The following is a 27988-nucleotide window of genomic DNA, read 5'->3' as shown; positions in this document are numbered from 1 at the left end:
TGGGCGCGTGTGTCTCGTACGCGGTGGGGTAGGTGGAAAGCTCTCGGGAGCTACTGTATGACTGGGGAGACTGATTAAAGGAAATCGTATTTTAATCACAGGGTGTACGACTACCTCCCAAACTGAAGCAGAATGAAGCAACTAATATCCAGCCCTCTTCCAAAAGAGCCAGGTATGAACAATCGCCTTTTTTTTTTTAATGGTTGATGAGCTTTTACAGGTTTGTTTTAGAAAATGGTGGCACTTGGGAAAGCTCCTGAAATTGTTCACAGTGAATAGGATTTGGAAGGATTTGCTGATTACATCACAGCTTTATCGTGGCACGTCTCATTTCATTGCTGGAGATAAACAGGGAATAGCCAGTGTTTTTTCCTTTCTTATTAAAAAAACAGTTGAATCTCCTCCTTTAACCAGAAGCGCGCCAAAACCCCCGGTGTGTAAAACATGAGCTGCTGTGGTGGAACGGGGGTGGGGGACTGGGACCCGCTCCGGGCGTCCTCGGTGTGGCCCCGGGAGCCTGCGTCCCGACCCCTGGCCCGGCGGGGTGGGAGGGACGGCGCCCCCTCGGCCGCGGGTCGGTGCGGAGTGGCGGTGTGCAGACCTGCGCTGGCCTCACCTGGTAGAGAGAAGCCGGCGGTTTCGTTAGAACCAGAGGCCCTCCAGCCGCGCTGAGCGAGGTCTTCCTCTCGCCCCGCTCCTCCGCTCTCCCTCCCGCCGTTCCCCACATCCACACCGTCTGGGAATTGTTGGATTTCTTAGTAAAAGCCTAATTATGTGATTATGTATGTCATTAAAATGCCACAAGTAAATTTTTTTTAATTGAATAGACTGTCTCAAATATAAGCTAAAAATAGGATTTGAGAAAATTTAAGGAAATGAAAAAGACTGAGGTTTAATTTAAAATGTGTGCTTGAGTCAGACAGCTTTGTTCTGTGCCTTCTGGGTTGAGACAGGGCAGGTGGAAGACACGGGACTAGAGCCCTGGGCCGGGGGGGTGGGGGGGTGGCTCCCGCCCTTCAGGACCAGCAAGGCCAGTGAGAGGGCGGGGGCGGGAGTGAGGAGGAAGTGGGGCGTTGATCGGCTGCTGCCCTTGGAGGTGCCACACACAGTCCTTTTGGGGGTGGCTTTGTGTAAATGGTGGGAAAGAGAAAAAGAGCAGGTAAGTCATTGCATTTTCCCTTTAAGGAAAGAAAACCCCACGCACTTAAAGCTTGTTAAAGCTATTAAAATCCCGTTTGCTAAAGAACATTTTTAAGTAAATAATAGGCGTTCTTTTCTATGTGTATTTTATAGAATTGAAGATATACCACCTCCCACTAAGAAGTTAACACCAGAATTGACCCCTTTTGTGCTTTTCACTGGATTTGAGCCTGTTCAAGTTCAACAGTATATTAAGGTGAAATTTTATTCTATTTTGCATAAGGATTTTTAGGAATGTTCCTTTCTGTTTATATTTGCTTTAGGCCAGCAGTCTTAATTAAACTAACATTTAATCAGGAATATCATGTTATAAGTGTTTACAGTGTGTATCTATAAACTGCGGGTCATCATTACCTCATCATTGACTTCCCGCCTCATTCTTGCTACTGCTTCGTACTTAGATACTCGCTTTCTTATTAGGAGAAAAACGATTTAGGTGAGTAGACCGAGAACCATTTCTATAATCATGTGAACATTATTAGCAAGGCCGCTCGGACATCATTTTCATAAAGACATTAGCTTGAAAGAGTAGTTGTGCCTCTTCAGGTTTTCTGATTGAATCTACAGTCTTTCAAGACTTGTTTTCTTGGGTAGCAGTGTAGGCCCAAGAGGCAGTGGTGTATTTGTGTATTTAGATAAATAAACTTCTTGGACGTAACACCAGGAGGGATTATGGGATTTTGTTTTGTTATTTTGGGGACAGGGGAGGGTGATGGTTAAGAATATGAGTTGACCTGTATTACATGGATTCATACGGTCTACTTTTTTTTTTTTTTTTTTTTTTAAGGAAAAGAAAAAATTATAAATGCTATAAGTTTAGTGTAATTTATTTTCTTTACTTTTAAATTTGAGTATAGTTAAAGAGATCATCTTTTATATGTTTATGTCTTCTCAGTCAATTCTTAGGTCATCATTTCTTAAAATAAGAGACAGTATTTTAACGTGCCTCAGTAACACTCATTTCAGCTTAGAAAGCCTGGGCAGATTTGCTCCTTATGAAACGAGCTGTGTTGTTTTCAGAATTTTACTTATTTGTAGGGATGTCTTATTTAATCTTGATCTGCACAGCATTGATCAGGGAAGTGTACACCGTCGAGCCTAGTTTTCGCTTTCCGCCTACAATGGCGTGGGTCTGGTTTCACCTGCTGCCTCATCTTCCGTGGCCGACAACCTGTTCATAGTCTTAGACGCGTCCCAGGCCGTGTGCGGCTCCGTAGGCCCAGCTCTCACCTCTCTGGTCTGTGTGTGTGACGCCCAGAAGCTCTACATTCTTGGCGGGGAGGTCGCCGAGTCTGCGCAGAAGTGCACCCACCTCGTCTCCAGCAAGGTGACGCGCACCGTGAAGTTCCTGACGGCCGTCTCCGTGGTGAAGCACATCGTGACTCCGGAGTGGCTGGAGGAGTGTTTCAAGTGTCAGAAGTTCATTGGTGAGTAGCGGCATCCGCACCTCAGTGAACTTACTCCAAGAGAAAACCCTTTTAATTTGGCATTATCTCCATTTGCATCCCAGCAAACATCTAGTTCATTTTTCAACTCTTTGTTATTTAGCCATGTAAATTCATAAACTTACTTATTCCGTGGTCCAGTCATCTGATTGATATCTTTGCACCTTACCATGAAATGCAGAGGTTTTGGTAATTTGGAAGGTATTGGGGGAAGAATAAGCTCTGCATCCCTGCCATGTTGTTTCCTGATGTGAGCGTATTTTGTTTGTTTGGAACGCTGGCTGTCGAATGAGGTTCCACGTGCAGTACAGCGCACGGCGGGGAGCCCGGCAACGTCCTGGGAACGTCAGGGCAGGTGGGAGGGTCAGCGCGTCCCTCCCTTGCCCGTCTCCCGCCGTCCAGGGCACCGAAAGTGGAATCCTGTTACTGGCAGTGACACTTCGAGATAGGTTTTTTTTCTTAGATTAGTCAGTGCACCCAAGTGTTTTTAGAACCTTGCTAATCAGCACAGAGTGAATATGATTCCAAGGGACTTTTCTCCGCGGAAGAGATTTGCAGCTTCGTCTCACGTGTGTTTCCTCTGTGAGGGCACTTCACAGCCCATTGCCCTCAGGGCACTGGACAGCACTGTGCTTGCAGGCCGATTAAACAGCAAAAAATCACCGACAAAAGCACGAAAATGTGAGGAAAGTAGCACTAAACGGACCACAGAAGGACCCGTGTTCTCAGAATGAGCTGACCCATGGCGAGCACCGCCGTGTCGGCCCCAGCGGGAAGCGCCACGTGGGCAGCTCTGCCACGTCCACAGAGAACTGGAAAGCACCACAGACGCTGGTTTTGAGGTTACAAATAAATTGTACCGAGTGGGGGTAGTCACAAATACAAAATCCACAAATAACGAGGATCAACTATATTATGTAGTGTTTAGAAATTTGCAGTTGAGATTTTTTGAAATTTTTTTCTTGAAAGATACTATGAAATATAAAACCTAACAATGCGGGCAGAAGAAGAAAAATGTAGAAACAATACCGTAAAAGTAGATTAGCTCTCAATTTTGCATGAGAGTTACAAAGTTCAGAATGAGAGAGTGTGTTCTTTAATTGAAATTTGAGTTGCTTAATTTATCAAGCTTACCAGTCTGTGAAAACAAACATTTTTTACCTGTTTATGAAAGTTATAACAATTCATATTTGATGGGCAGTTTTAACTGACTTTCATTTCTTTATGGCCTTCCTAATGTTTGCTGTGTTGATTTCTGAGGGTCTTATTATAAACAATATTCAATATTGAATAGTCAAACACATTTCATATTTGATCCCTCAAATTTCAGGATTTCTTAACTTTTCCAGATTGTCATATAGTTGGAATTACACAGGATGCAGCCTTTTCACGTTGGCTTCTTAGTCACATGCATTTATGTTTCCTCTGTGTCTTCTTAGCTCATGTCTTTTTAGCACCAAAGACTATCCCACTGTCTGGATACCCTCAGTTTATTTATCCACTCACCTACTGAAGGGCATCTTGGTTGCTTCCAAGTTTTGGCAGTTACAAATAAAGCTGTATTCTGTCTGCAGCTTTTGTGCGGATGTAAGTTTTCAACTCGTTTGGCTAAATACCAAGCAGTGCAATTGCTGAATCATATGAGAGTAGGTTTAGTTTTGTAAGAAACCACCAAACTGTCTCCCAAAGCGTTGGTACCAGTTTGCTTTCCCATCAGCAGAGTTCCTGTTGCTCCACATCCTTGCCAGCATTTGGGGTTGTCAGTTTCTGACCATTTTAATAGTTGTGTGGTGGTACCTCATTTTTGTTTTAATTTGCATTTCCCTGATGACATACCGTGTTAAGCGTGTTCTCATGTGTTTATTTGCTATCTGTATATCTTCTGTGTTCACGCATCTGTTCAGATCTTTCTTTTGTCCATTTTCTAACTGGGTTCTCTTATTGTTGAGTTTTGAGAGTTCTTTCTTTGTATATTTTGGGTAACAAACAGTCCTTTATCAGATGCATCTTTTGCAAATATTTTCTCCCAGTCTGTGGCCTGTCTTCTCATTCTCTTGACATTGTCTTTGACAGAGTGGAAGTGTTCGATTTTAATGAAGTCCAGGTTGTCAGTTAGTTATTTCTTCCATGGATCATGCCTTTGGTTTTGTATCTAGTCATCACTTGTACCCAAAGCCATCTTGGTTTTCTCCTGTTATCTTTTAGGAGTTTTAGTTTTGTGTTTTACATTTAGATCTGTGGTCTGTTTTCAGTTACTTTCTGTGAAGGTGTAAGGTCTGTGTCTAGATTCAGTGTGTGTGTGAACATCCACTTGTCTGTCCCCTTGCGCTCGCTGCCTGTGCTCGTAGGCAGAGTGGGGGTCTGCACTGAGCTCTCGTGGTGTCCATCCATCTGTCCTTTCACCCAGAGCTTTACAGTGCGTCTGGAAGTCGGGTCCTCAGTCTCCCAGCTTTGCTCTTCTTGAGTTGGCTGTGCTGTGCCTTTTGTGTTGTCATATAAACTTTAAAATCATTTAGCTGATATCCACTAGTCATTTACTTTTAATACAGACTTGAGACATTTTGTTTTGCCGAAAGTTTACATTTTGAGGTTGGTTGTTCCTGAAATTTCTCAAGAAGAATACTAACCTTAGGTTATTAGTTCTGGCAGTTAGTATCTGAAATTTTGCATTCATTAATTTTGATTCATTTCTTACTTTTTTCCATCTTTTAACGTTTTACGGATTTTTTTTTTAAACCAATTTGGCTTTTGAATTTAAAAAATTTTTTTGAAATGATCAATCAATCAATCAATCACCCAGTTGCCTATATAGTACAGACATAGCTTCTTTTTCCTGACCCATTAGAGAGTCCGTTGCCCAAATAATGCTCCGTTATCCCCAACACCTCAACGCGTGTTTCCTACAGACAGACAAAGACGTTCTCGTAGATGGCGCGGCACGGCCAGAGTCAGGAAGTCAACGTCGATCCATCGCTGCCGCCTCATCCTGACGTCCTCATCCCCATTCAGATCCGCCCGTTGTCTCAGCGTCGCCCCTTAGAGAAGGACCTAGTTGTGAATCACACGTTGCGTTTATAGTCTCCTTGAGTCTGGGAAGGGCCCCTTGGTCTGTTCTTGTCACTCGAAGAAGACGACGTCTGGTCAGTTAGGTCGGTCACTGTACAGAACGCCCTCCGTCTGATGTGTGTGCTGTCTCCTCCCGAGGGGGGGGGGCAGGTGGCGTCTGTGGCGGGACCGTCACATGGCTGCCGTCTCCCCCGCCTCGCATCCTGCCAGGGGCTGCACGGTGCAGGCTTGTCGTCCTGCGGGTGGTTTCACGGTGGTCCCTCGGCGCAGGTGCAAGCCGGCCAGGCTTCTTGACGAGTCATTTATGGGAAGCACTTTGAAACTTTGCAGATACTGCTGTTCCCTGTCAGACTTTTGATTTATTCCCTTATCTCCCCACGCGCTCTCCTTTCTATCTCGTTGTTATCGTCTTGTTGTCACCGACCCTCACGTGGTCCCCACGGTGACCAGGGATTGCCGCTCAGGCTGGCTTCCGTGTCCACCTCTCCTGTCGGGTTGACCACGTGGTAGCTTTTGGCAAAACAAGAATGTTCTAGGCTCACCTTATGCTCTTCTGCCCTGGTTCCGCACCAGCGTTTTCCCAAGGATCCCCGCGTCCTTTCAGTGTAAACTGGGCACGGACGGACGGTGCTCGTGGCCCTTGGGTTGTTGCTCCTGCTGCAGCCTCTTTCCACTTCCTGTGTCTGTCTGGCCGATGCCAGTCTATCTGCCACCACAGGCTTCATCCTTGTTTCCTCGCGTCCTTTGTCTGTAATCCTTTCTCCAGCAACAGTGAGAAGCCCGGCTTCCTGTGTCCTAGTGAACACGTTAAGTGACTTGATCAGCTGCACTGTACACAGTCAGCCCCATGCCGGCCACCGCTGCCCCCAGCACTGCAGGCCCCGACTGGGCTCTGACGCCCTCGGGGCCCGACTGACAGCTTTAAACCTGGATTGTTCAACAAGGGGTAGGGGGTAAATTTTGGAATTTTGCATTTAATTTATATAGTTTGAGACACCAATTTTATAATCTCTTTCTGGAAGACCCATGTCCTTTGTGCTGCTGTGAAAAGTTTAATTTTCAGGTTGACTCTTTCTACAGATTCTTAGCAAGTTAAGGCAACTCTGCTGCTCCTTTTAGAAAACCAAAATGTCAGCATCTCCTCTGGGACAGGATTGTTTTTAGCTACTTTGTTATATTTCAGTGTCATTGTCTCTTATCATAAATATTAACTACTTCGTGGTACTCCCTCATAGTTCTCCAGAAGGCATATCAACCTTGATTTTGCCGTGGACACTTACTTACGTTTCAGATATATCAGTCACTTCAGGGACTCCTCTGGTGGTCCAGTGGTTAAGACTCCGTGCTCCCAATGCAGGGGGCCCAGGTGCGATCTCTGGTCGGGGAACTAGATCCCTAAAAAAAAAGATCCCACATGCTGCAACTAAGACCTGGCACACCCTAAATAAATAAATATTTAAAACAAAACAAATACATCACTTCATGCATCAGTACGTTTTTGTTCATTTTTTAATTCATTTTTTTAGAAATTCTTACCGTCTTCCACCTAAACCAGTAATAGTGCCTTATTTATCTGCTGATGGCTGATCCATTTTGTATTTCTAGCAGTTGTTAAATTTCAGCATTTCTTTAGTGACATGATTGCTCTTGCCCAGTGGTCCTTGAGCTCAGAATGGTTTTTACATTTTTAAGGCATTGTTTCAAAAAAAGAAGGGCATGTCACAAAAGTATGTGGCCTACAATGTGTGTCACCCGACTGACCCTGACCCTAGACTCACCCTGCTTTGGGCTGTGTTACACAGTTTGGTTATTATGATGAAATGAAGAAGAAATCATTTTCTGAACGAGATGTATTTCATAAGAAGATTAAAATATTTTGTGATCTTTACCTTTTGACAAATTAGATATTTCTTAATTAAAAATTCTTAAATCTTCAAAATTTGGTAAAACATTCTTTATAAATTGCTGTACATATTCATAGATTTAAAAGGAACGTGTTTTTAGTAAATCTCAGCTAATTGAGTCTAATGGCTCTGGAGCCAGGACTGGAGCTCTTCCCCCGGGTCTGTGGGCTTGCAGAGCTGTGAGCGCCCTGGGACCGTGTGGCATCACAGCTGAGGGGTGTGGAGGGGCCAGAGCTCTCAGTATGCTAAAAAACACTGACCGAGCAGGGACAGTGTCTTCGGCCTGTTTTCAGGAGAAAAGTAACTGACAAATACAACAGGTGAGGCTTTTGTTCCCAGGTGTCACAGGTAACTGTGAGCCGTGAATCACACGCACCTGCCTGGGGGCGGCCTGGAGCGGGTGGCACTGTGCGTCCCGGGCACCGTGCACTGCTGGCACAGTGGGCTGTTCTCTTTTCCAGATGAGCAGAACTACCTTCTCCGAGACGCTGAGGCCGAGGTGCTTTTCTCCTTCAGTCTGGAGGAGTCCTTGAGGAGGGCACGCGTGTCTCCGCTCTTCAAGGTACGCTTGGAAGGGAAGTGAGATGAGGCCCCCGGACGCAACAGCTGCTACAGCTGTGGGCGACAGCGAGGGCCTCCGGGGAGCCGGGCCCCCGTCCCCACTGCACGGGCGGTCCTCCTCACGCGCGGTGTTTCTGGAGGTCTTCGGCACCTGCAGGGTCCTGCTGTTTACCACAGCTAAAAGAATCCATACAAAGTTAAATAAGTAGATTAGAGGTATGCATTACAGATACCCGGTTCAAAGAGTTATGTGTATGAATAGGTAGGAGACATTTAAATTGACTTTTTTGCTTTTTAACAACTTACATTACTTAATACTATTCTCATTAAATGTATACTCAGCTAGAGAATGGAGACCATTCTTGGGAACATATTAATTGAATCTGTGCCTAATAATTCTAGACTAGAATATTTAAATATTTGTTAGATAAGATAGAACACTCTGGAAAACTGTCTTTGTATCAAACAGTGGCTTAGTAAATTAATCATCATTTTTTTATCCTCCTTAAGGAGCCAATTTAGGAATCAGAAATGATTTGCAATACTGAGTTAAGAGTATTTTACCTAAGATAGTCTGATTTTTCTAAATATTTGAGGAGTTTAAAACAAAATAGTATTTTGGGTACACTTAGGAGCAAGGGTGTTCGAAAATTTTAACCAGCAAAATCATTTCCTGTCTGTTTGAGCTTTACAGTTTAGAATTTTACAGAAATTGAGAAAACGTCCCTATTCTTGCTTTTACCGCAGAGTACTTCATGTCTTTCAGGAATGTAAGTAAGTTCCTAAAATGTAATTGTAAGTTGCTTACATTGTAAGAATGTAAGTTGCTATCAATAAAAGTATAGGTCGTACCTAACATATGAAAGTGCTGAAGTTATTTCCGAATTTACACGCCTGGAGTCTCCCAGGCCCACTTCAGGTTGGGACTAGCAGGGGCTAGTACGTGTATCCCCATGAAATTAGACATTCTGTCAAAAATCCCAGGGTAGAATGAGAAATTACGTACACTAAAAATTCAATTTAAAAAACATAATACCCATATTTTCATTTTATTTTTAGGCGAAATATTTTTACATCACTCCTGGAATCTGCCCGAGTCTTTCAACTATGAAAGCGATTGTGGAATGTGCAGGAGGGAAAGTACTGTCTAAACAGCCGTCTTTCCGGAAACTCATGGAACATAAGCAAAATAAGGTGGACAGAAGTAAAATACGCTGTTGAATTCATCATCGTCACGTATACGAGCCGTTGTTTAGTAACCAATGATTGATTTTCTTTTCATTAGAGTTTGTCAGAAATAATTTTAATATCCTGTGAAAATGACCTTCACTTGTGTCGCGAATATTTTGCCAGAGGAATAGGTACGGTTTATTCCTCTTGCTCTGTATTGAGAGTGTGTCAGTGCACACACAGCAGTGCATCTGTTTAACGGTTTTTGTTTTCACTCCTTTCAGACGTTCATAACGCAGAGTTTGTTCTGACTGGCGTGCTCACACAGACACTGGACTACGAATCATATCCTTTGAAAGACAGACGTGTGGCACAGCAAGCCTCTCGTCGTTAACACCGGAGCCCTGTGTGCTCCGTGTCTCCACGAATTAGGGAATTTTTGCCAGGGTTGGTGATAAAAGTGATAAAAGACCCCTTACGTTTTTGGAGATTTTGTTTTTATACCACATGTGCTCTTACCTCTCTCCAGGTTTTTTCCTACCTTTGGGTGATTGGTGGGTGTCATCTCAGGGCCCCTTTTCTTGCGTCTGTAGCCTGAAAGGAGCCTGAGTCATTCTGCCCCCGGATGGATGGCTCAAGAGTCGCAGGGGTTGGCGAGGGCTTGGGCGCCTGAAGCGCACCAGCTCAGCGGCCTGTATTGGATGCTGTCACTAGTTTGCATTGTGTTTGTTTGTTTGGAAGTTGTTTTCCTCAACAAGCTTACATATAAATTTAACTGACGTACCCGCGCTGCTGACTGACTGGAGCCCGGCGCGCGGGTCTGGCTGTGTCAGCTGCCGGATGGAGCGGCCCCCGCTCCCTTCAGAGACACCCTTGTTTTCCAGCTGCTTTCTTCGGGGACAGCATTTTAAAGCAGGAAGACAAATATATTAAATACACTGCATCTTATTAAGATGTGCAATTTTATTCTGATGAAACATAAATTATGTTTTGTATTATGTGACTTTAAGAGCCCACATTAGGTTTTATGATTCATTTGCCGGGTTTTTAAATGTTTTCACAACACTGTTGTTAATGGAACTTTAGCTGCAAATAAAATGGTGTAAATAAAGACCTTGCTATCTCTAAATTATGGATGTTAAAGATTTGAAATGTTTTGTACTTTTATTTTTATTTCTTACACTCTTTTCTTTTATATTGATATCTTGCCCACATTTTAAATAAATGTACTTTTGAACTTAGAATTGAGTGGTCCTTTGTTTGTTAGTACACATTTTTTGTATAATTTATATGATTTGCATGAAACTGGATCCCATTTTAAGTAATTTCAAGGCAAAATATTTTCTAGTACATTTTCTCCTAAAGAAATAATTTCTGGAAGGTAGCCATTTTCTGTCAAGGTAATAAATAAATTCCTGGGCAGAGGCATATTCAGAATATTTAGCAATTACTACAAACAGGCACCAACCAGCCAGAATCGTTAATACCACAAAAACCCATATATATATCCCACTTCTATTCCAGATATGGTTCTAATACACGTCCTGTTGGGTTGTAGGTACAGAAAGAAGCATACTGGAGACTACCATCTTATCAGTAACTACTAACATATGAATATATAATACACTACATTTATTAATATATTCAAGAACGATACTGTCACAGAGGTTCAGCACTGCCCTCACATCACTGCTCATCAGGTGTGTTCCTGAAACACTGGATTTGCCTCCATAGCAATGTCTGAGATGTCTTCCTAGAAGTAGTTGTGAGCTACTCCAAAGTCTACTCGCCAATTGCACAGTCTCTACAGTTTAATTCTTGAACACAGTTTAAGTGGAGCACGTGTATTAAAAAAGTCAGTTAGTGAACTCCCCATCCCAGGAATTCTCAGCATTCCCATAACGCTCTGACGTTGGTTACACACATTGAAGACATCATTACTTTAGATGTTCTCCCAACTCTGACGGTGGAACCACATGGAGTTACTCCTACCAATGGGAAGGAAATCGCCCACGACTTCACAATTTTAAAGTGAGGCTCAACACCTTCAACCTTACCTGTGCCGTCTCTAAAGCCTTGACCTGTGGCAACTTCCCAGCGACCCAGCTGCTGCCATGTGGGTACACCTTCACTCTCTCTCAACACGCGTGACTGATACGCTGATTGTCTACTGGAAACATTTATCATCTGTTGAGCTCTTTAAAATACACCCGAACAGCAGTTTTCTTCAGGTGTACCACATGCTGGCACTTGTATTTTTAACAAACTGTCTCAAACTGTGTGTACCTTTTACCTCATACTTTTGTACCTAAGCAAACTTAGGGATACTTACCTGTAGAACTGACCTTTTCTCCTCACGTCCAACAGGTGGAATGAGTGTTGATATGAAATAATTTAGAATCTGTAAAATCCCAGAAGTACAGAAGAGTTTCATAAGTTGGAACAAAATCTTGATTGCAAAGTATTCAGAATACGGCCCTCCTTCTTAACACCCTTGAAGAAAAGTGAAGATAATGATGGAATAAAGGCCTTCTGGGTAGAGTATATGCATCTGTTCAGTCTTCAGTGGAGACGGGGTTTGTTTAACCAACGTGCAAGTATGACTGATTTGATTAACCTTTCAATGAGTGTTTTTTTCAAAAGCTGCCAAGAATAGTCCTTAAAAACTCCAGGAGCTGTCTGCAGCCAACTGGCTTGCACAGCTGCTAAGCATTGATTTGGTGGCTCAGAGGAAGTTACATGTGAACATTTAAGAATAAAGTAAATCAACTTTTTAGAGAAGTTGATTATGTTAGAAAATTATTTCTCCTAGGAATAGAAGTCTTTCACTTAGTCCTGTTGTTTTCGTCTGGCTCAAGGTTTTTTAATAGAAATGCAAACCACATACATAATTTTAAAGTTTCTGGTAGCCACAGTAAAAAAGCTTTTAGATTTAGTTTCTAAAATTTTATTTAATATATCTAAAATATTGTTTCATTTACAAGTAATATTTTTAATTGAGTTTTACTTTTTTCTTTTTTTATATTTCATACCACTTACAGTTTAAAAAGATTTATATACCCAAGTTATTCTAAGGGTAAGGTGTTTTCCAGTAACTGAGTTAGTGCCAACTTTTTAAAATTAATTTTTATTGGAGTGTAGTTGATTTACAATGTCGTGTTAGTTTCAGGTGTACAGCAAAGTGAATCAGTTATACATATACATATATCCACTCTTCTTTAGATTCTTTTCCCATATAGGTCATTACAGAATACTGAATAGAGTTCTCTGTGCCGTACAGTAGGTTATTATCTATTTTATATATAGTAGTGTGTGTACGTCAATCCCAATCTCCCAATTTATCCCTCCCCCACCGGTGTTAATTTTAAGTTAACATTCACGAAACTGAGATCAACAGCTCAGCTCCTCACTCACGCCAGGCGCGTTTCCAGTGCCCGGTGACCAGGCGTAGCTGGTCACCTGTGAGGAGTGTGAGCCGTCTGTATCCCGTCTCACTCTGCAAACAAGGGTGGAAGAAATGTGAACGCCACTGAAGACGACATACGTGCTGCATCCAAATAAGCCCAGGATCGTGTCTCTGTGCAGACAAAAGCACAGGACTTTGAATCAAGAATCAAGATGGTGGAATAGAAAGACATGGAGCTCTCCCCCTCCCACAAATACTTTGGAAGAGGGACTTCCCTGGTGGCACAGTGGTTAAGAATCCACCTGCCAATGCAGGGGACACGGGTTTGAGCCCTGGTCCGGGAAGATCCCACATGCTGTGAAGCAACTAAGCCCATGCACCACAACTACTGAGCCTGCGCTCTAGAGCCCGTGAGCCACAACTACTGAGCCCACGCACCTAGAGCCTATGCTCTGCAACGAGAAGCCACCGCAATAAGAAGCCCGTACGCTGCAACGAAGAGTAGCCCCCGCTCGCCGCAACTAGAGGAAGCCCACCCACAGCAATGAAGACCCAATGCAGCCAAAAATAATAAATTTATTAAAAAAAAATACATCGGAAGTACATCTACACGTGGAGCAGCTCTCACAGAGCACCTGCCGAGCCCTGGCAAAGAACCTCAGACACCCAGAAGTGCAAGGAAGATCTCCACATAACCCCGTAGGATGAAGGGAAAAAAGGAAGCAGGACGGGACCTGCGCCCCTGGGAGGGAGCTGCGAAAGAGGAAAGGTTCCCGCACCCTGGGAAGACCCTCGCTCACGGGGAGATCAGCCGGGACAGAAAGGGGGCTTCAGAGGCTCAGAGGAGAGCAAGGCAGCCGGTGTGCGGCAGGCAGAAGAGAGAGACCAGCACAGAGGGTCCGTGCTACTTCCCTGCAGACCCCAGCCTGAAACACACACCTGCTGGTACGTGCGGGGTTTGGGGACTGAAACTCAGGCTTCAGAGGACAGACCAGGGGAGAGGGCTGGGGTCAGCTGCACAGACACAGCCTGAAGGGGCTGGAGCGCAGTATGGGCTGCGTGGAAGAAGCCCAACCCGCCATAGAAGCGAAGCGCCACTGTTAAGGGGCACATGAAGGGAAGGGTGGGGCCCGCCAGAGCAGCCTCACTCTGCGTGCTCACAGCCAGCTCGCACTGCCGTTGGAACCCCATTGTTAACACGCGTGCAAAGGGAGGGGTGGGCCCCCCAGAGCAGCCTCTTTCTCCGCGCTCTCAGCCAACACGGCGCTGCCTTCACCGGCTCTGGGAGCACGCGCAAGAGCCAGTGGGCTGTCCACACGCCGAGGTGGGGCTGGCTGAAATCAGAGCCCTCTCCCTGTGGCTGTACAATCCACAGATTTGTGCCACTGCCGCCAGCTTTGCAAACTCAGTGCTGAGTGGACAACGGGCGCTTCCATGGCTGGGAGAGGCCTGGCCTTAGCAGCTGTGGGCTCTGTGTGGGTGCACACGTGGGGCGGGGCCGGGGTCTGGGCTGCTTCCGTAGCTCCCATGTCAGGTCTAGGTGCGTAACTACTGCAGTCCTGGTACCTGACTTCAGTGGACCTGCACTGGTGGTTTTGTGAACACAGTGCCTGAGGGACACCAGGGCCAACTGCCTACGTCCCCACCATGGAGGCGAGGCCGAGAGGAGTGCCAACAACAGTGCATTTTGGGAGCCCACGCAATGGGTGACAGGTGCCACCAGGCAGTGTGCTCTGCACACGGGGACTGCTCCAGCGGGGGAGTACTCAGTGGCAGCACTCCAATCCTGCCCACCTGACACTGCAGCTTAAAAACGGATCCAGGGGCTTCTGCTCCAACAGCTGGGGAGCAGACCCTGCCCCCAACAGGGCAATGACAACCACAGAGCAAAGAGGAGGCCCTGCTCAACATCCGGGCAGGCTCTGGTCACCACAACACCAGTCACACCCCCTTTCAAGGGGATAACAGCCAGGACACACTGAGGAAAGAGGAGGCAGGTATCCGTACTCAAAACAGTCCTCGCACCAAAAATATTAAACCTATGCAAGCTACACAGGGAATCTCCCACATAAAAATAGCCCTCCAAGACCACAGTAGATAATTGTTTCTCCTAAACTCATAGAGAAGCATAAATAAAATGAAAAAGCAGAGGAATCGCTCCCAGTTAAAAGGTCAAGAGAATTCCCCTGAAAGAACAATGAAACAGACCTCTTCAGGCTAATAGACACCAAATTCAAAAAGGAGATAATGAAAATACTAAAGGAATTAAGAAGGGCTATTGATAGAGATGCAGATTACTGTTATCAAGGAACTAGAAACTATAAAGAGGAACCAAAAAAAAAATTAGAAAATTCATTTGCCAAGATGAAAGCTAAGCTTAAGGCAATAAAAGGCAGATTGAATAATGAAGAATGAATAAGTGATCTGGAAGACAGAATAATGGAAATCATCTAATCAGAACAGCAGACAGAAAGCCAAATGAAAAAAAAAAATGAAAGCAATATAAGAGACCTATGGGATAATATAAAGCGTGCCAATCTACACATAATAGGGATCCCAGAAGGAGAAGAAAGAGAAAAGGGGACTGAAGATGTATTTGAAGAAATTATGGCTAAAAACTTCCCAAACCTAAAGAAGGAAACAGATATCCACATACAGGAAGCACAGAGGTTCCAAACAAGATGAACCCAAACAGACCTACACCAAGACATAATTAAAATGGCAAAAGTTAAAGGTCTCTAAAGGCAGCAAGAGAAAAACAAAGAGTTAATGACAAGGGAACCCCATAAGGCTATCAGCTGATTTCTCTATAGAAACATTACAGACCAGAAGGGAGAGGGAAGGTATATTCAAAGTCCTGAAAGAGAAAAATCTGCAACCTAGGATACTCTACCCAGCAAGATTATCATTTAGAATAGGAGAGAGAAATAACTTCTCAGACAAGCAAAAACTAAAAGAATACAGCAATACTAAACCTGTCCTAAAGGAAATATTGAAAGGTCTTCTCTAAATAGAAAAGAAGCAAGAATCTATAGGAAAGAGAAAATCACAATTGGAAAGTAAATCACTTAAATAAGCCAGTACACAGATTAAAAAAAAATTAAAAAATAAGATTTCTGTGAAAGCAATGACAACCACAATGAACAGCAAAAGGATAGGCAAGCAGATGTAGAAGAGGACATCAAAATCATAAAATGTGGGGAAGGAGAGTAAGAAAATGTATATATATATTTTTCAGAATGTGTTTGAGCCTATATGACTACCAGTCTAAAGCAAATAGATATTGGAAGGGGTTAACATACTTGAAAAACAGGGTAGCCACAAATCAAAAACATATAATAGATTCACAAAAACCAAAGAAGAGAACACAAGCATAATACAAAAGAAGATCAAACTCAAAAAGAACAAAGAAGAAATACAAAATCAATTCGAAAACAAGGTTTAAAATGGCAATAAATACATATCGATAATTACCTTAAATGTCAATGAACTAAAGGCTCCAATCAAAAGACACAGTGGCAGACTGGATTAAAAAAAAACATGAGCCTACAACATGCTGCCTACAAGAGACCCACTATAGGGCAAAGGACACAGATTGAAAGCAATGGGCTGGAAAAAGATGTCTTGTCATTGCATGAAATGACAAGAAAGCAAGGGTAGCCATACTCATACCAGACAAAATAGACTTTAAAACAAAGGCTACAAAGAAGGATAAAGAAGGACACTATATAATGATAAAAAGGATCAATACAAGAAGAGGATATTACACTCATCAACATATATGCACCTAATATGGGAGCACCCAAATACATAAAACAAATACTAACAAAGGGCGAAATTGACAGGAATACAGTAAAATAGCAGGAGAATTTAACACCCCACTCACATCAATGGACAAATCTTCTAGACAGAAAATCAGTAAGGCAACAGAGATCCTAAATGATACAATAGAACAGACTAATGATATTTTCAGGACATTAGATTAAAAAACAACAACAACAAAAAACAGAATACACATTCTTTTCAAGTGCACATGGAACATTCTCTAGGATTGACCACATACTAGGGCACAAAACAAGCCTCAACAAATTTAAGAGTATAGAGATTATTTCAGCATCTTCTTTTCTGACCACAGTTGCATGAAACTAGAAATCAACCACAGAAAAACAAGAAAAAAAAAAAACGATTACATGGAGACTAAGCAACATGTTACTAAAAAACCAATGGGTCAATGATGAAATCAAGAAGTAAATTAAAAAATACCTTGAGACAAATGACAATGAAAACACAACCATACAAAATCTATGGGATGCAGCAAAAGCAGTTCTTGGAAGTTCATAGCAATACAGACCCTCTTCAAGAAACAAGAAAAATCTTAGACTTCCCTGGTGGCACAGTGGTTAAGAATCCGCCTGCCAATGCAGGGGACGAGGGTTCGAGCCCTGGTCCGGGAAGATCCCACATGCCGCGGAGCAACTAGGCCCGTGCACCACAACTACTGAGCCTGTGTTCCAGAGCCCGCGAGCCACAACTACTGAAGCCCGCGGGCCTAGAGCCCATGCTCCACAACAAGAGAAGCCACAGCAATGAGAAGCCTGCACACCGCAATGAAGGGTAGCCCCCGCTCACCGCAACGAGAGAAAGCCCATACGCAGCAACGAAGACCCAACGCAGCCAAAAATAACTAAATAAATTTATTTTTAAAAATTAAAAAATTTTTAAAAAGAAACAAGAAAAATCTCAAATAAAAAACCTAACCCACCACCTAGAAGAATTAGAAAAAGAACAGACAAAACCTAAAGTCAAAAAAAAAATTAAAAAAACCTAAAGTCAGCAGAAGGAAGGAAACAATAGAGATCAGAGAGGAAGTAGAGATTAAAAAGCAATAGAAAAAAAATCAATAAAACCAAGAGCTGGTTCTTTGAAAGGGTAAACAAAATTGACAAACCTCTGGCCAGGCTCACCAAGAAAAGAGAGAGGACCCAAATACGATAAATAAAAGAGGAGAAATTACAATTGATACCACAGAAAACCATACGAAACCATAAGAGAATACTATGAACAAATATGCCAACCAACTGGACAACCTAGAAGAAATGGACAAGTTTCTAGAAGCATAAAGCCCACCAAAACTGAATCAAGAAGATAATTTGAACAGACCTATCACTGGAAGTGAAATAGAATCTGTAATAATAATAATAATAATAATAACAACTCTCTACAAAAGTCCAAGACCAGATGGCTTCACAGGCAAATTCTACCAAGCACACAAAGAAAAACTTAAACCAATCATTCTCAAACTCTTCCAAAAGACTGAAGAGGAGGGAACACTCCCAAAGACATTCTATGAAGCCACCATCACCCCAATACCAAAACCAGACAAGGACACTACCAAAAAAGAAAATTACAGGCCAATATGTTTGAATATGATGCAAAAATTCTCAACAAAACATTAGCAAACAGAATCCAACAACATATAAAAAAAGATCATACCCATGACCAAGCTGGATTCATCCCAGGGTCACAAGGATGGTTCAACATACGCAAAAATCAATGTAATACACCACATCAACAAAAGACCAAAAACTACATGATCATCTCAATAGATGCAGAAAAAGCATTTGATAAAATTCAACATCCATTCATGATAAAAAAAAAAAATGCTTACAAAAGTGGGTATGGAGAGAACATTTCAACATAACAAAAGCTATTTATGACAAACCAACAGCCAACATAATACTCAACGATGAAAACCTAAAAGCATTCTTGTTAAGATCTGGAACAAGACAAGGATGCCCACTTTCACCACTGCTATTCAAAAGAGTATTGAAGTCCTAACCACGGCAATCAGACAAGAAATAAAAAGGTATCCAAACTGGTAGGTAAGAGGTAAAACTGTCATTATATTCATATAACATGATATATATAGAAAACCCTAAAGACTCCATACAAAAACTACTAGAACTAATAAATGAATTCAGCAAGGTAGCAGGATACAAGATTAACACACAGAAGTTGGTTGCATTTTTTTACATTAACAATGAAATAATCAGAAAGGGAATGTAAAAAACGATCCTGTTTAAAGTCACATCAAAAAATACTTAGGAATAAATCTGACCAATGAGGTGAAAGACTTATGGGCTGAGAACTATAAAACATTAATGAAGGAAACTGAAGAGGATTCAAAGAAATGGAAGGATATCCCATGCTCTTGGATTGGAAGAATTAACATTGTTAAAATGGCTGTACTACCCAAAGCAATCTATAGATTTAATGCAATCCCTATCAAATTACCCATGACATTTTTCACAGAACTAGAAAAAATAACCCTAAAATTTACATGGAACCATAAAAGACCCAAAATATTCCCAAAGCAATCCTGAGGAAAAAGAACAAAGCAGGAGATGTAACCCTCCCAGACTTCAGACAACACTACAAAGCTACAGTAATCAAAACAGCACATGGTACTGGCACAAAAACAGATATATGGACCAATGGAACACAACAGAGATCCCAGAAATAAACCCACACACCTACAGTCAATCTTCGACAAAAGAGGCAAGAATTTACAATGAGAAAAAGACAGTTGGGAAAGTTGGACAGCCACATGTAAATCAATGAAGTTAGAACACACCCTCACACCATACGCAAAAATAAACTCAAAATGGCTTAAAGACTTAAACATAAGACATGACACCATAAAACTCCTAGAAGAGAACACAGGGAAAACATTCTCTGACATAAAAGGTACCAATGTTTTCTTAGGTCAGCCTCCCAAGGCAGTAGAAATAAAAGCAAAAACAAACAAATGGGACCTAATCAAACATAAGCTTTTGCACAGCAAAGGAAACCGTAAACAAAAAGACAACCTACAGACTGGGAGAAAATATTTGCAAACAATGCAACTGACAAGGGATTAATGTCCAAAATACACAACAGCTCATACAACGCAATACAAAAAAAAAAAATGGGAAGAAGATCTAAATAGACATTTCTCTAAAGTAGACGTACAGATGGGCAACAGGCACATGAAAAGATGCTCAGCATCGCTAGTTATCAGAAAAATGCAAACCAAGACTACGATTTACCACCTCGCACAGGTCAGAATGGCCATCATCACAAAGTCTGTAAATAACAAATGCTGCAGAGGGTGTGGAGTAAAGGGAACCCTCCTACACTGTTGGTGGGAATGTAAATTGGTGCAGCCTCTATGGAGAACAGTATGGAGGCACCTCAAAAAACTGAAAATAGAGCCACCATAGGATCCAGCAATCCCATTCCTGGGCATATATGCAGAGAAAACTCTAATTCGAAAAGATACATGCTCTCCAGTGTTCATAGCAGCACTATTTACAATAGCCAGGGCATGGAAGCCACCTAAATGTCCATCAACAGATGAATAGATAGAGATGTGCTATATATACACAGTGGAATACTACTCAGCCATAAAAAGGAATGAAATAATGCCATTTGCAGCACAACATAGATGGACCTTGAGATTATCATACTAAGTGAAGTCAGTCAGGCAGAGAAAGACAAATACCATATGATATCACTTATATGTGGAATCTAAAATACGGCACAAATGAGCTTATCTGTGAAACAGAAACAGACTCACAGACATAGGGAACAGACTTGTGGTTGCCAAGGGGCAGGGAGGTGGGGCAGGGATGCGCTGGGAGTTGGGATTCGCAGATGTAAGCTATTATATAGCAAATGGATAAACAAGGTCCTACTGTAGAGCACAGGGAACTGTATTCCATATCCTGTGATAAACCATGATGGAAAAGAATATGAAAAAGAATGTTATTTACGTGTATAACTGAATCACTCTGCTGTACAGCAGAAATTAACACAACGTTGTAAATCAACTGTTTCCATAAGATAATTTTTTTTTTTAAAAAGTACGTTTCCCCTCGTACGTGACAGATCACCTGTGGCGGACTAGGCACTGAGGAGAAACGTGGAAGAAATAACCAGCATCCTCGCCCTCCAGGGGTTTTACAGTCTCATCAGGAAAAGTTTACATGTCTTAATCCTGCAAATGTTTAGTAATTAAGAAAAATACATTAGTGACAGCCACACAACACTATTTAAATACTGTAGCGCAGAAAAGAACGAGGCTGATGAGACAACTACCCTCACCTCTAAACCACGTGCTACTCAGTTCCTGAAATTACCTAGTTTTGTTGAATTGAAAAGCGCTCAAGCAAAGGTCTACGCTTGTGGGGAGTCTCCTGCACACCCTGCATGGATCTCAACCTGTCCCAGGCGACCTGCTCTCTCCTGCCGCTCCTCACTCACTCATCTGCCGTGTCCTGGTCACACTCGGCCACAAGCATGTCACCTTCAACTGTCCCCTCCCCACACCTCCTGCCTGTGCCTCACCTGCTTCGTTCACTCGGCTGCGCAGACGTTCACACTGCTCCGTCACCGTCACCGTCACCGTCACCGCCAGTGGACTCCTGTCCCTCCCGGAAATCTGAACAGGCTTCTAGTTGCCTCCGGGCCTCCGGTCTCTTCCCTTTCCCAGTGTCCTCCAGACTTTTGCAAGAGCAATTTATCTGAAATTCTGGTTGTCACATGCCTGCTAGAAAGACAGAAGGACCCAAATTGTGATGTTTCACGTCTTTCTTAATCTCTTGTGACATCCTCACCCCACCCCCTCATTCCCAGTGGTCACACGGGTTTCCTCGCTGCTCCTTGTACGAGGGAACTCCCATTCCCACCTGGCAAGCTCCCCTCCTCACTAAGGCCTGTAAAGCTTTTCCTGATGCTCCCAGGCTGTCTCTGTAGCTTCTTCCTCTTCATAGCTTTAGCGCTGTGACACAGTATAACAAATGCCTCGGAGATGGCACTAAGTTATTCTTCAATCTATTTCTCCACTGCTGTGACAAAGCACAAGCAACAACAACAACAAAAAAACGGATCAGTTGGACCACGTCAAAACCTAAAACCTTAGTGTTTCAAAAGGCACAACAGAGTAAAAAGGCAACCCGTAGGATGGGAGAAATATTGCAAGCCTGTACCTGATCAGGGGCTAATATCCAGAATATAAAAAGAACTACTACAACTCAACAAAAAGACAACCTGATTTTAAAACGAGCAAAGGACCTAAGTGTCCACTGACAGATGAATGGATAAAGAAGATGTGGCACATATATACAATGGAATATTACTCAGCCATAAAAAGAAACGAAATTGAGTTATTTGTAGTGAGGTGGATGGACCTAGAGACTGTCATACAGAGTGAAGTAAGTCAGAAAGAGAAAAATATGCTAACACATATATATGGAATCTAAAAAAAAAAAAAAAAAATAAGGATCTGAAAAACCTAGGGGCGGGAAAGGAATAAAGACGCAGATCTACTAGAGAATGGACTTGAGGACATGGGGAGGGGGAAGGGTAAGCTGGGACAAAGTGAGAGAGTGTCATGGACATATATACACTACCAAATGTAAAATAGGTAGCTAGTGGGAAGCAGCCGCATAGCACAGGGAGATCAGCTCCGTGCTTTGTGACCACCTAGAGGGGTGGGATAGGGAGTGGGGGAGGGAGATGCAAGAGGGAAGAGATATGGGGACATATGTATATGTATAACTGATTCACTTTGTTATAACGCAGAAACTAACACACCATTGTAAAGCAATTATACTCCAATAAAGATGTTTAAAAAATAAATAAGTAAATAAAATAAAATGAGCAAAGGACTTGAACAGACATTTCTCCAAAGAAGACGTATAAACAGCCACTAAGCACAAGAAAAGATGCTCACCATCACTGATCACCAGGGAAAAGCAAAACTACGAGACACCCCCTCACACCCATCAGGATGGCCACCATCCAAAAACAAAACAAACAAAAATCACAGTAGGGGCTTCCCTGGTGGCGCAGTGGTTGAGAGTCTGCCTGCCAATGCAGGCGACACGGGTTCGAGCCCTGGTCTGGGAGGATCCCACATGCCGCGGAGCAACTGGGCCCGTGAGCCATAACTACTGAGCCTGTGCGTCTGGAGCCTGTGCTCCGCAACAAGAGAGGCCACGATAGTGAGAGGCCCACGCACCGCGATGAAGAGTGGCCCCCGCTCGCCGCAACTAGAGAAAGCCCTCGCACAGAAACGAAGACCCAACACAGCCAAAAATAAATAAATTAATTTAAAAAAAAATCACAGTAAGTGTTGGTGAGGATGTGGAGAAATTGGCACCCTATGCACTGTCGGCAGAAACATAAAATGGTATAGCCATGGCGGAAAGCATTATGGTAGCTCCTCACATTTTTTAAAAAGAATTACCATATGATCCAGCAATTCTACTGGGTATGCACCCCAAATAACTGAAAGCAACGTCTCCATGAGACATGTATACATGTTCGTAGCAGCATTATTCACAAAAACCAAAAACTGGAAGCAAGCCAAGTGTATCCCCACTGATGTATAAACAAAACGTGGTCCATACACACACCAGAATACGATTCAGCCTTAAAAAGGAAGGAAGTTCTGAAAGGAAGGAAAAAATTCAGGAAATTCAATGTGGCTGAACCTTGAGGATGTAATACTAAGTGAAATAAGCCCGTCACAAAAGGGCAAATGCTATAAGATTCTACTCACATGAGGTGCCTGGAGAGGTCAAATTCACAGAGGCAGGAAGTAGATGGTGGGGGCCAGGGGCTGGGGGGAGGAATGAAGGGGAAGCTAGTGTTTAATGGGGACAGAGTTTCAGTTTGGGACGATGGAAAATTCTGGAGATGGGTGGTGACGATGGCCACACATCGTGACTGTACCTAATGCCGCTTAATTGTACACTTAAAAGTAGCTAAAATGGGAAGTTATGTGTATTTCACAATTTCTAAAAAAGAGAAAAAGGAGACAATGCTAGTTAAGCCAGCGAGCGGTGAAGAGATCAGAAAGATTCTACCGTGAGCACCTTCTTCTGTCCTCGAGACTGTCACTGAACGCTCTTAAACCAGGTTTTCAAAACCGCAAATCCACACGTAGAATTAAATTATAACCAAATGTATCAGAGAGTGCGCGTGCGTGCACGTCCACATTTTTCTGTAGCTTCCATCACATCCGAAAAGGGTTTTGACCCAGAAAAGAGCCAGCATTTACTGTGCTAAACCAAAGAACAATGGCTGGAGAAGCAGTTCTGGAGAGACAGAAGGAGGCCCTCTGAATAGCTGGGGCTCCACAAAAGCAACGAGAACCCATCAATGGTCAAAACATCAATGGTCAAAACCAACTTTCAATGGTCAAAACCAACTTTCAGACTTTGGAGGCTGGGCTGTCTGTCTACTGAGCTGCGTAGGGCTTTGGTTTTAGGTTTCAAAGCTCTAGGGCTTCTGAGGTTATGCATCTAGACCTTAGATGCCAAGGTGACACACTGAGACCGTCACTGCTGGAAAGGGGGCGCTGGGGGGGAGGAGAGGAGGCCCTGGGGAGAGAGGCAGTTCTCCTCTGTGACTCAGCCCAAGTCACCCGGTTAGGGACGGCAGCCCCGCCTGAAACAGCGCTGCAGGCGCCCAGCACCGGGAGGGCCCGGCTGCCCAGGGTGCAGGCGTGAGAACCCGTCCCATAGACACGCACGTCGGGACAGAGGCACGTGGGTCGCAAAGCTCCGTCGTGTAACTGTTGGCTGTCTTGCGGTGTGTTTGTTCTCTGACGTTTGGAGTGAGTGGCACGGGCTCCAAGCTGGTCCCTGGGCCCCGGAAGGAAGGGGAGGAGGGGCTAGTGTCCTGGGGGGCGGGCCTGACGCGCAGAAAGGAGGGTGGGGATGCCTTCTCCCGCAGTGAGGTGCTCTGTGAGAATTCTGTTGCACAGCTGCCCGACGAGGCAGCGAGTTGGGAGGTGAGCACAGGATGACGCACGCTCCGTGGGCTACATCGGATGACCTCGTGGTCCCGAGGAGCCACGGCAGCCAAAGCGCCCGGCCCCTCCCGAGGGCAGCGCGGGCAGCCCTGCTCGGGTCCCCATGTGCCCACAGCTTCCCACTGGGACCTTCCGTGGGGCCGGTGCCCACCCGAAAGCAGCCTGCGCGGCTCCTGGACTCCCTTCCATCACCGGGCAGGGGAAACGTGCCTCCATTTGCGTCCTGGACAGAGAGGGAAGGTCCGCTCTCCTGGGGATGTGCAGAGGCTTCAGGGAAGCAGGTGGGACTCTGCAGACGGGCTGCGCCGCCCTGGCTGTCGGGGGCCTCACCGCTCCGTTCCCGGTGTCACGTCCCATCGGCGTGACAGGAGCATCACACCGGACGTACTGCACGTCTCCCGGGTCCTCGTCCCCCTGACACCGAGCAGAGGACTGTCCCCGCCAGCGTACAGCGGCCTCCTGCTTCCCTCTGGGCCTCAGACCCTGAGCGGAACAGAGAAGGAGACGTGTCTGACCTCTGCTGCCTCCCTGACCCCGGGCGGTCAGGCTCAAGGGCACCGCAGGCCCGACCCAGAGCCCAGAGCCCAGAGCCCAGAGCCCAGAGCCCAGAGCCCGTGTGGAGAAGCCCGGAGAGTTCTGAGAACGAGGCAGCTGCCTTGCTGTGCACAATCTGGGGAAAAGACGGGATTTTATAAGGTCATTACTGAGACCCACAGATCCATCTTAACAAGAACAACAAAACAGGCCCCCCTCCCAGTCACATCCTGAGTGCGACCTTCCAGAATTCGAGACCTAAACTCTAGCATCACCTGCACCTTAGACTAACTCGCCGCCAGCGTGACACGCCGGACAGGTATGTCAGAGACAGGGGCGTGGCTTGTATTGACACGGATTGACAACTGCTAACGTGTTGTTTGAGCACCATTTGTACACTTTCCCAGCAGTAGTCTTCTCTTTCTGATGACTTTATTGCAGCGCCTGCCCTGGAGGGGTAATGGTGAACAGAGCACGGGGCACCTCCCCCGAAATTGCTTAAAAAAAAAAAAAAAAAAAAACCAATAAAACACCCCCAGCTGTCCTGATTATTTTTAGTCGGGATTTATCATTGGTAAACTTTGTTTTGCATATGCATGTAAGATACTTGGTTTTTATTTCAATTTACTATTTTCGGATTTTTTCCTAATACAGAAATGAGGTATGATTGCTGTCATCACCATCACCTGGTATCATTAGACAACAGAATGAAGATGATGCCAGTCTTGGGTTGTGGACAGTGACACTTCCCTTCCTTAGAATAATGTCCTTTTCTATGGAAAGTTATCTAGAGAAGGAATGATAGACAGCATGCTAATTATGTTGGCACCTAGACACACACACACACACACACACACACACACACACAATCTATTTTCCCCAGAAAAACAGTTGAACGTTTGAAAGCCACTGCCTGTATATAATAAGAAACAAAGTTATTTTCTGAGTGTAGATACAAAAGTATCAGAGTTTAAGAACTGGTGACAAGATGGCACAATTCACAGCTCTTTTTCACAGCTAGTAAAGCTCATTTCAACAGCCCAGGAAAACCAGCAACACAGTTGCTCTGGGATCAGTGAAGCGCAGGAAACAAAAGCAGCCTCTTTGGAATAATAATACCTTAAAATGGAGCATGGACGAGGGGGCCTACCCGCTAATCCTGAAGACGGTTACATCACCAGATTTCAGCACAGATCGAGGAGTTTACAGATGCTGGTCAACTGCTCAGTTAACAGCCCTGGTCACACTCCCTGAGAAGAAGCGCCTGTAAGAACACTGCTTGTCCCGAAAGAAGAGCCACAGAAACCGCAGGGACCACGCACTCCAAGTGTCAGTGAACAGCTCGGAGCAGGGAGCCCTGGCGGAGGGCACAGCCCCTGTGCGGGGAGGGCTGCAGGGCCCCCCCTGAACGCCCCAAGACCCGGGCAAGGCGTGTCATTCACGGAGAAGCCCCAAATGAGGAAATTCTGCCTGAAGCCAACATTACCTGATGTTTTCGAAACCACAAACTGGTTCAGGTGGCGCAGAGTCAGCGGCCCCGAGCGGCAGTGTCCCTGTGCAGTTGGTACCCAACCAGGTTCCTCTTGGCTGATGCACAGCAAGCCAAACGCCGAGACCCCCGGGTCTGTTGGCGAGGCGGCCAAGCCAGGAGATAGGAGGGCAGATCTCAGCTCTGCGTCCCGGAAGGGAAGGGAAAGGGCTCGGGGTATTTACGCGATAACGAATAAAGAAGCAGGGCCACCTGAGGCGTGGGGAGCGCGGGGAAAGGTGACGATTGGAGAAAGGTGCGGGACTCCTTCTGCGCAGGCGTAGCTGGGCTACAGGCCCCTGCACGGTCTAGAGGGCGCTCGGCGGGCCCTTGCGCAGGCCTGGCTCGGGAATCGGTGGTCCCATCCGGCCCCAACCAGCTCAGCTCCAACTGGACGCAGCTGATTCCAAGTTGCCTGGAAACAACCCGGGCAAACAGCTTATTGCTTAGGCTACGTGCTGCCTGGTGGATACATAAGTCTTAACTGACCTTGATTAGTGAGGGCAGGTGAAAAGGATTTGACTCGTGACCCACGGATTCGCAGTCAGATGTCTGAGCTGCAGGTGGCCTGTGGCAGCTGTACGGTCATGGGGGGGTCGGGGCATCCCCCTCCACCCAAGGCCACGACCCGCCGCTGGTACCCCAGGCATTCTCCGGGACCTTGGGCGCTCACCAGTCGGCCTGGAAATGGAATCCAGGCACAGGCTGCAGGCAGGGACACGGCCCTGGGGTGGAGGGCCAATCTGCCCTGCTGGGATCTCGAGTTTTCCTTAGTCCCCAGCTGTTTCCTCACCCCAAGGAGGCCTGTGATAGGGACTCGACGATCGATCACCAGCGCGGGCGGGGTCCCCGAGCAGGTCCTGGGCGAGCGAGGCCTCTCCTGCCCGCCCCCGGGTCCCCAGCTCCGGAGCACGAGGCGGCGGCCGGGAGGAATGAGCCGGACTGAGCCGAGAGCCGGCGGGCGCTGCCCGGGGCGGGGTGGCCCCCAAGTGCCCGCCGCTGCCCTCAGGCCGGGCTCGCTTCGCGGGCCGCAGCTCTGACTCAGGCCTGCGTCCTCACCCAGCCGCCGCCCCCGCGCCCGCCCCTGCAGCTCCCGGAGCGTGGCCCCCGCGGGCGGCCGTCCCCCGGAACGCAGGCTCCGCGCGCCCCCTGCGCCCCCTGCCGGCCGGCCGGGAGCGCAGCCCCGCAGGCGCCGAGCCCGCCCGCGCGCCGCTCGCCCCCGGCCTCGGGAAGGGCCTCGGGAAGGACCTCGGGAAGGGCCCCGGCGCAGCCTCGCTGTGACCCCGGCCCTCGGCTCCCGGGGTCTCGGAC

The 27988-nt window shown here is 45.3% G+C and overlaps 1 protein-coding gene and 1 long non-coding RNA gene across 10 annotated transcripts in view; one reads left to right on the top strand and one right to left on the bottom strand.

Moving 5' to 3' along the window:
• The window catches only part of PAXIP1 (PAX interacting protein 1), a 48523-nt gene extending 38047 nt beyond the window's left edge, over positions 1 to 10476 (top strand). For 2 of the 3 annotated variants that reach the window (XM_068549750.1, XM_068549751.1), the window contains 8 exons: positions 102 to 172; positions 1267 to 1396; positions 2459 to 2627; positions 8077 to 8177; positions 9236 to 9370; positions 9462 to 9537; positions 9631 to 9695; positions 10114 to 10476. In XM_068549750.1, coding sequence (XP_068405851.1) covers positions 102 to 172; positions 1267 to 1396; positions 2459 to 2627; positions 8077 to 8177; positions 9236 to 9370; positions 9462 to 9537; positions 9631 to 9695; positions 10114 to 10125 — 759 coding nt within the window. In that variant the 3' untranslated portion in view covers positions 10126 to 10476. The remainder of the gene's footprint in view (positions 1 to 101; positions 173 to 1266; positions 1397 to 2458; positions 2628 to 8076; positions 8178 to 9235; positions 9371 to 9461; positions 9538 to 9630; positions 9696 to 10113) is intronic. The other variant, XM_068549749.1, reaches the window with a different exon arrangement.
• LOC137768271 (uncharacterized) lies at positions 7 to 27720 on the bottom strand. Of its 7 annotated transcripts, none has more exons than XR_011074743.1 (9): positions 27351 to 27720; positions 26636 to 27092; positions 21141 to 21342; positions 11679 to 11839; positions 11404 to 11516; positions 10131 to 10237; positions 7992 to 8353; positions 6996 to 7106; positions 7 to 616 (listed from the first exon to the last, which is right to left on the bottom strand). It is a non-coding gene; the product is annotated as an uncharacterized lncRNA (long non-coding RNA). The 7 variants fall into 7 exon arrangements; XR_011074739.1 differs by lacking the exon at positions 7 to 616 and adding an exon at positions 3651 to 6506 and having other exon boundaries at positions 6992 to 7106; XR_011074737.1 differs by lacking the exon at positions 7 to 616 and adding an exon at positions 3651 to 6506.
• Between the last annotated feature and the right edge of the window lie 268 nt (positions 27721 to 27988).

Source organism: Eschrichtius robustus, chromosome 8, assembly GCF_028021215.1.
Source record: "Eschrichtius robustus isolate mEscRob2 chromosome 8, mEscRob2.pri, whole genome shotgun sequence".
Taxonomy (NCBI): Eukaryota; Metazoa; Chordata; class Mammalia; order Artiodactyla; family Eschrichtiidae; genus Eschrichtius; species Eschrichtius robustus.
The sequence above is the reverse complement of the archived record's forward strand: the minus strand, read 5'-3'. Positions and strand labels throughout refer to the sequence as shown.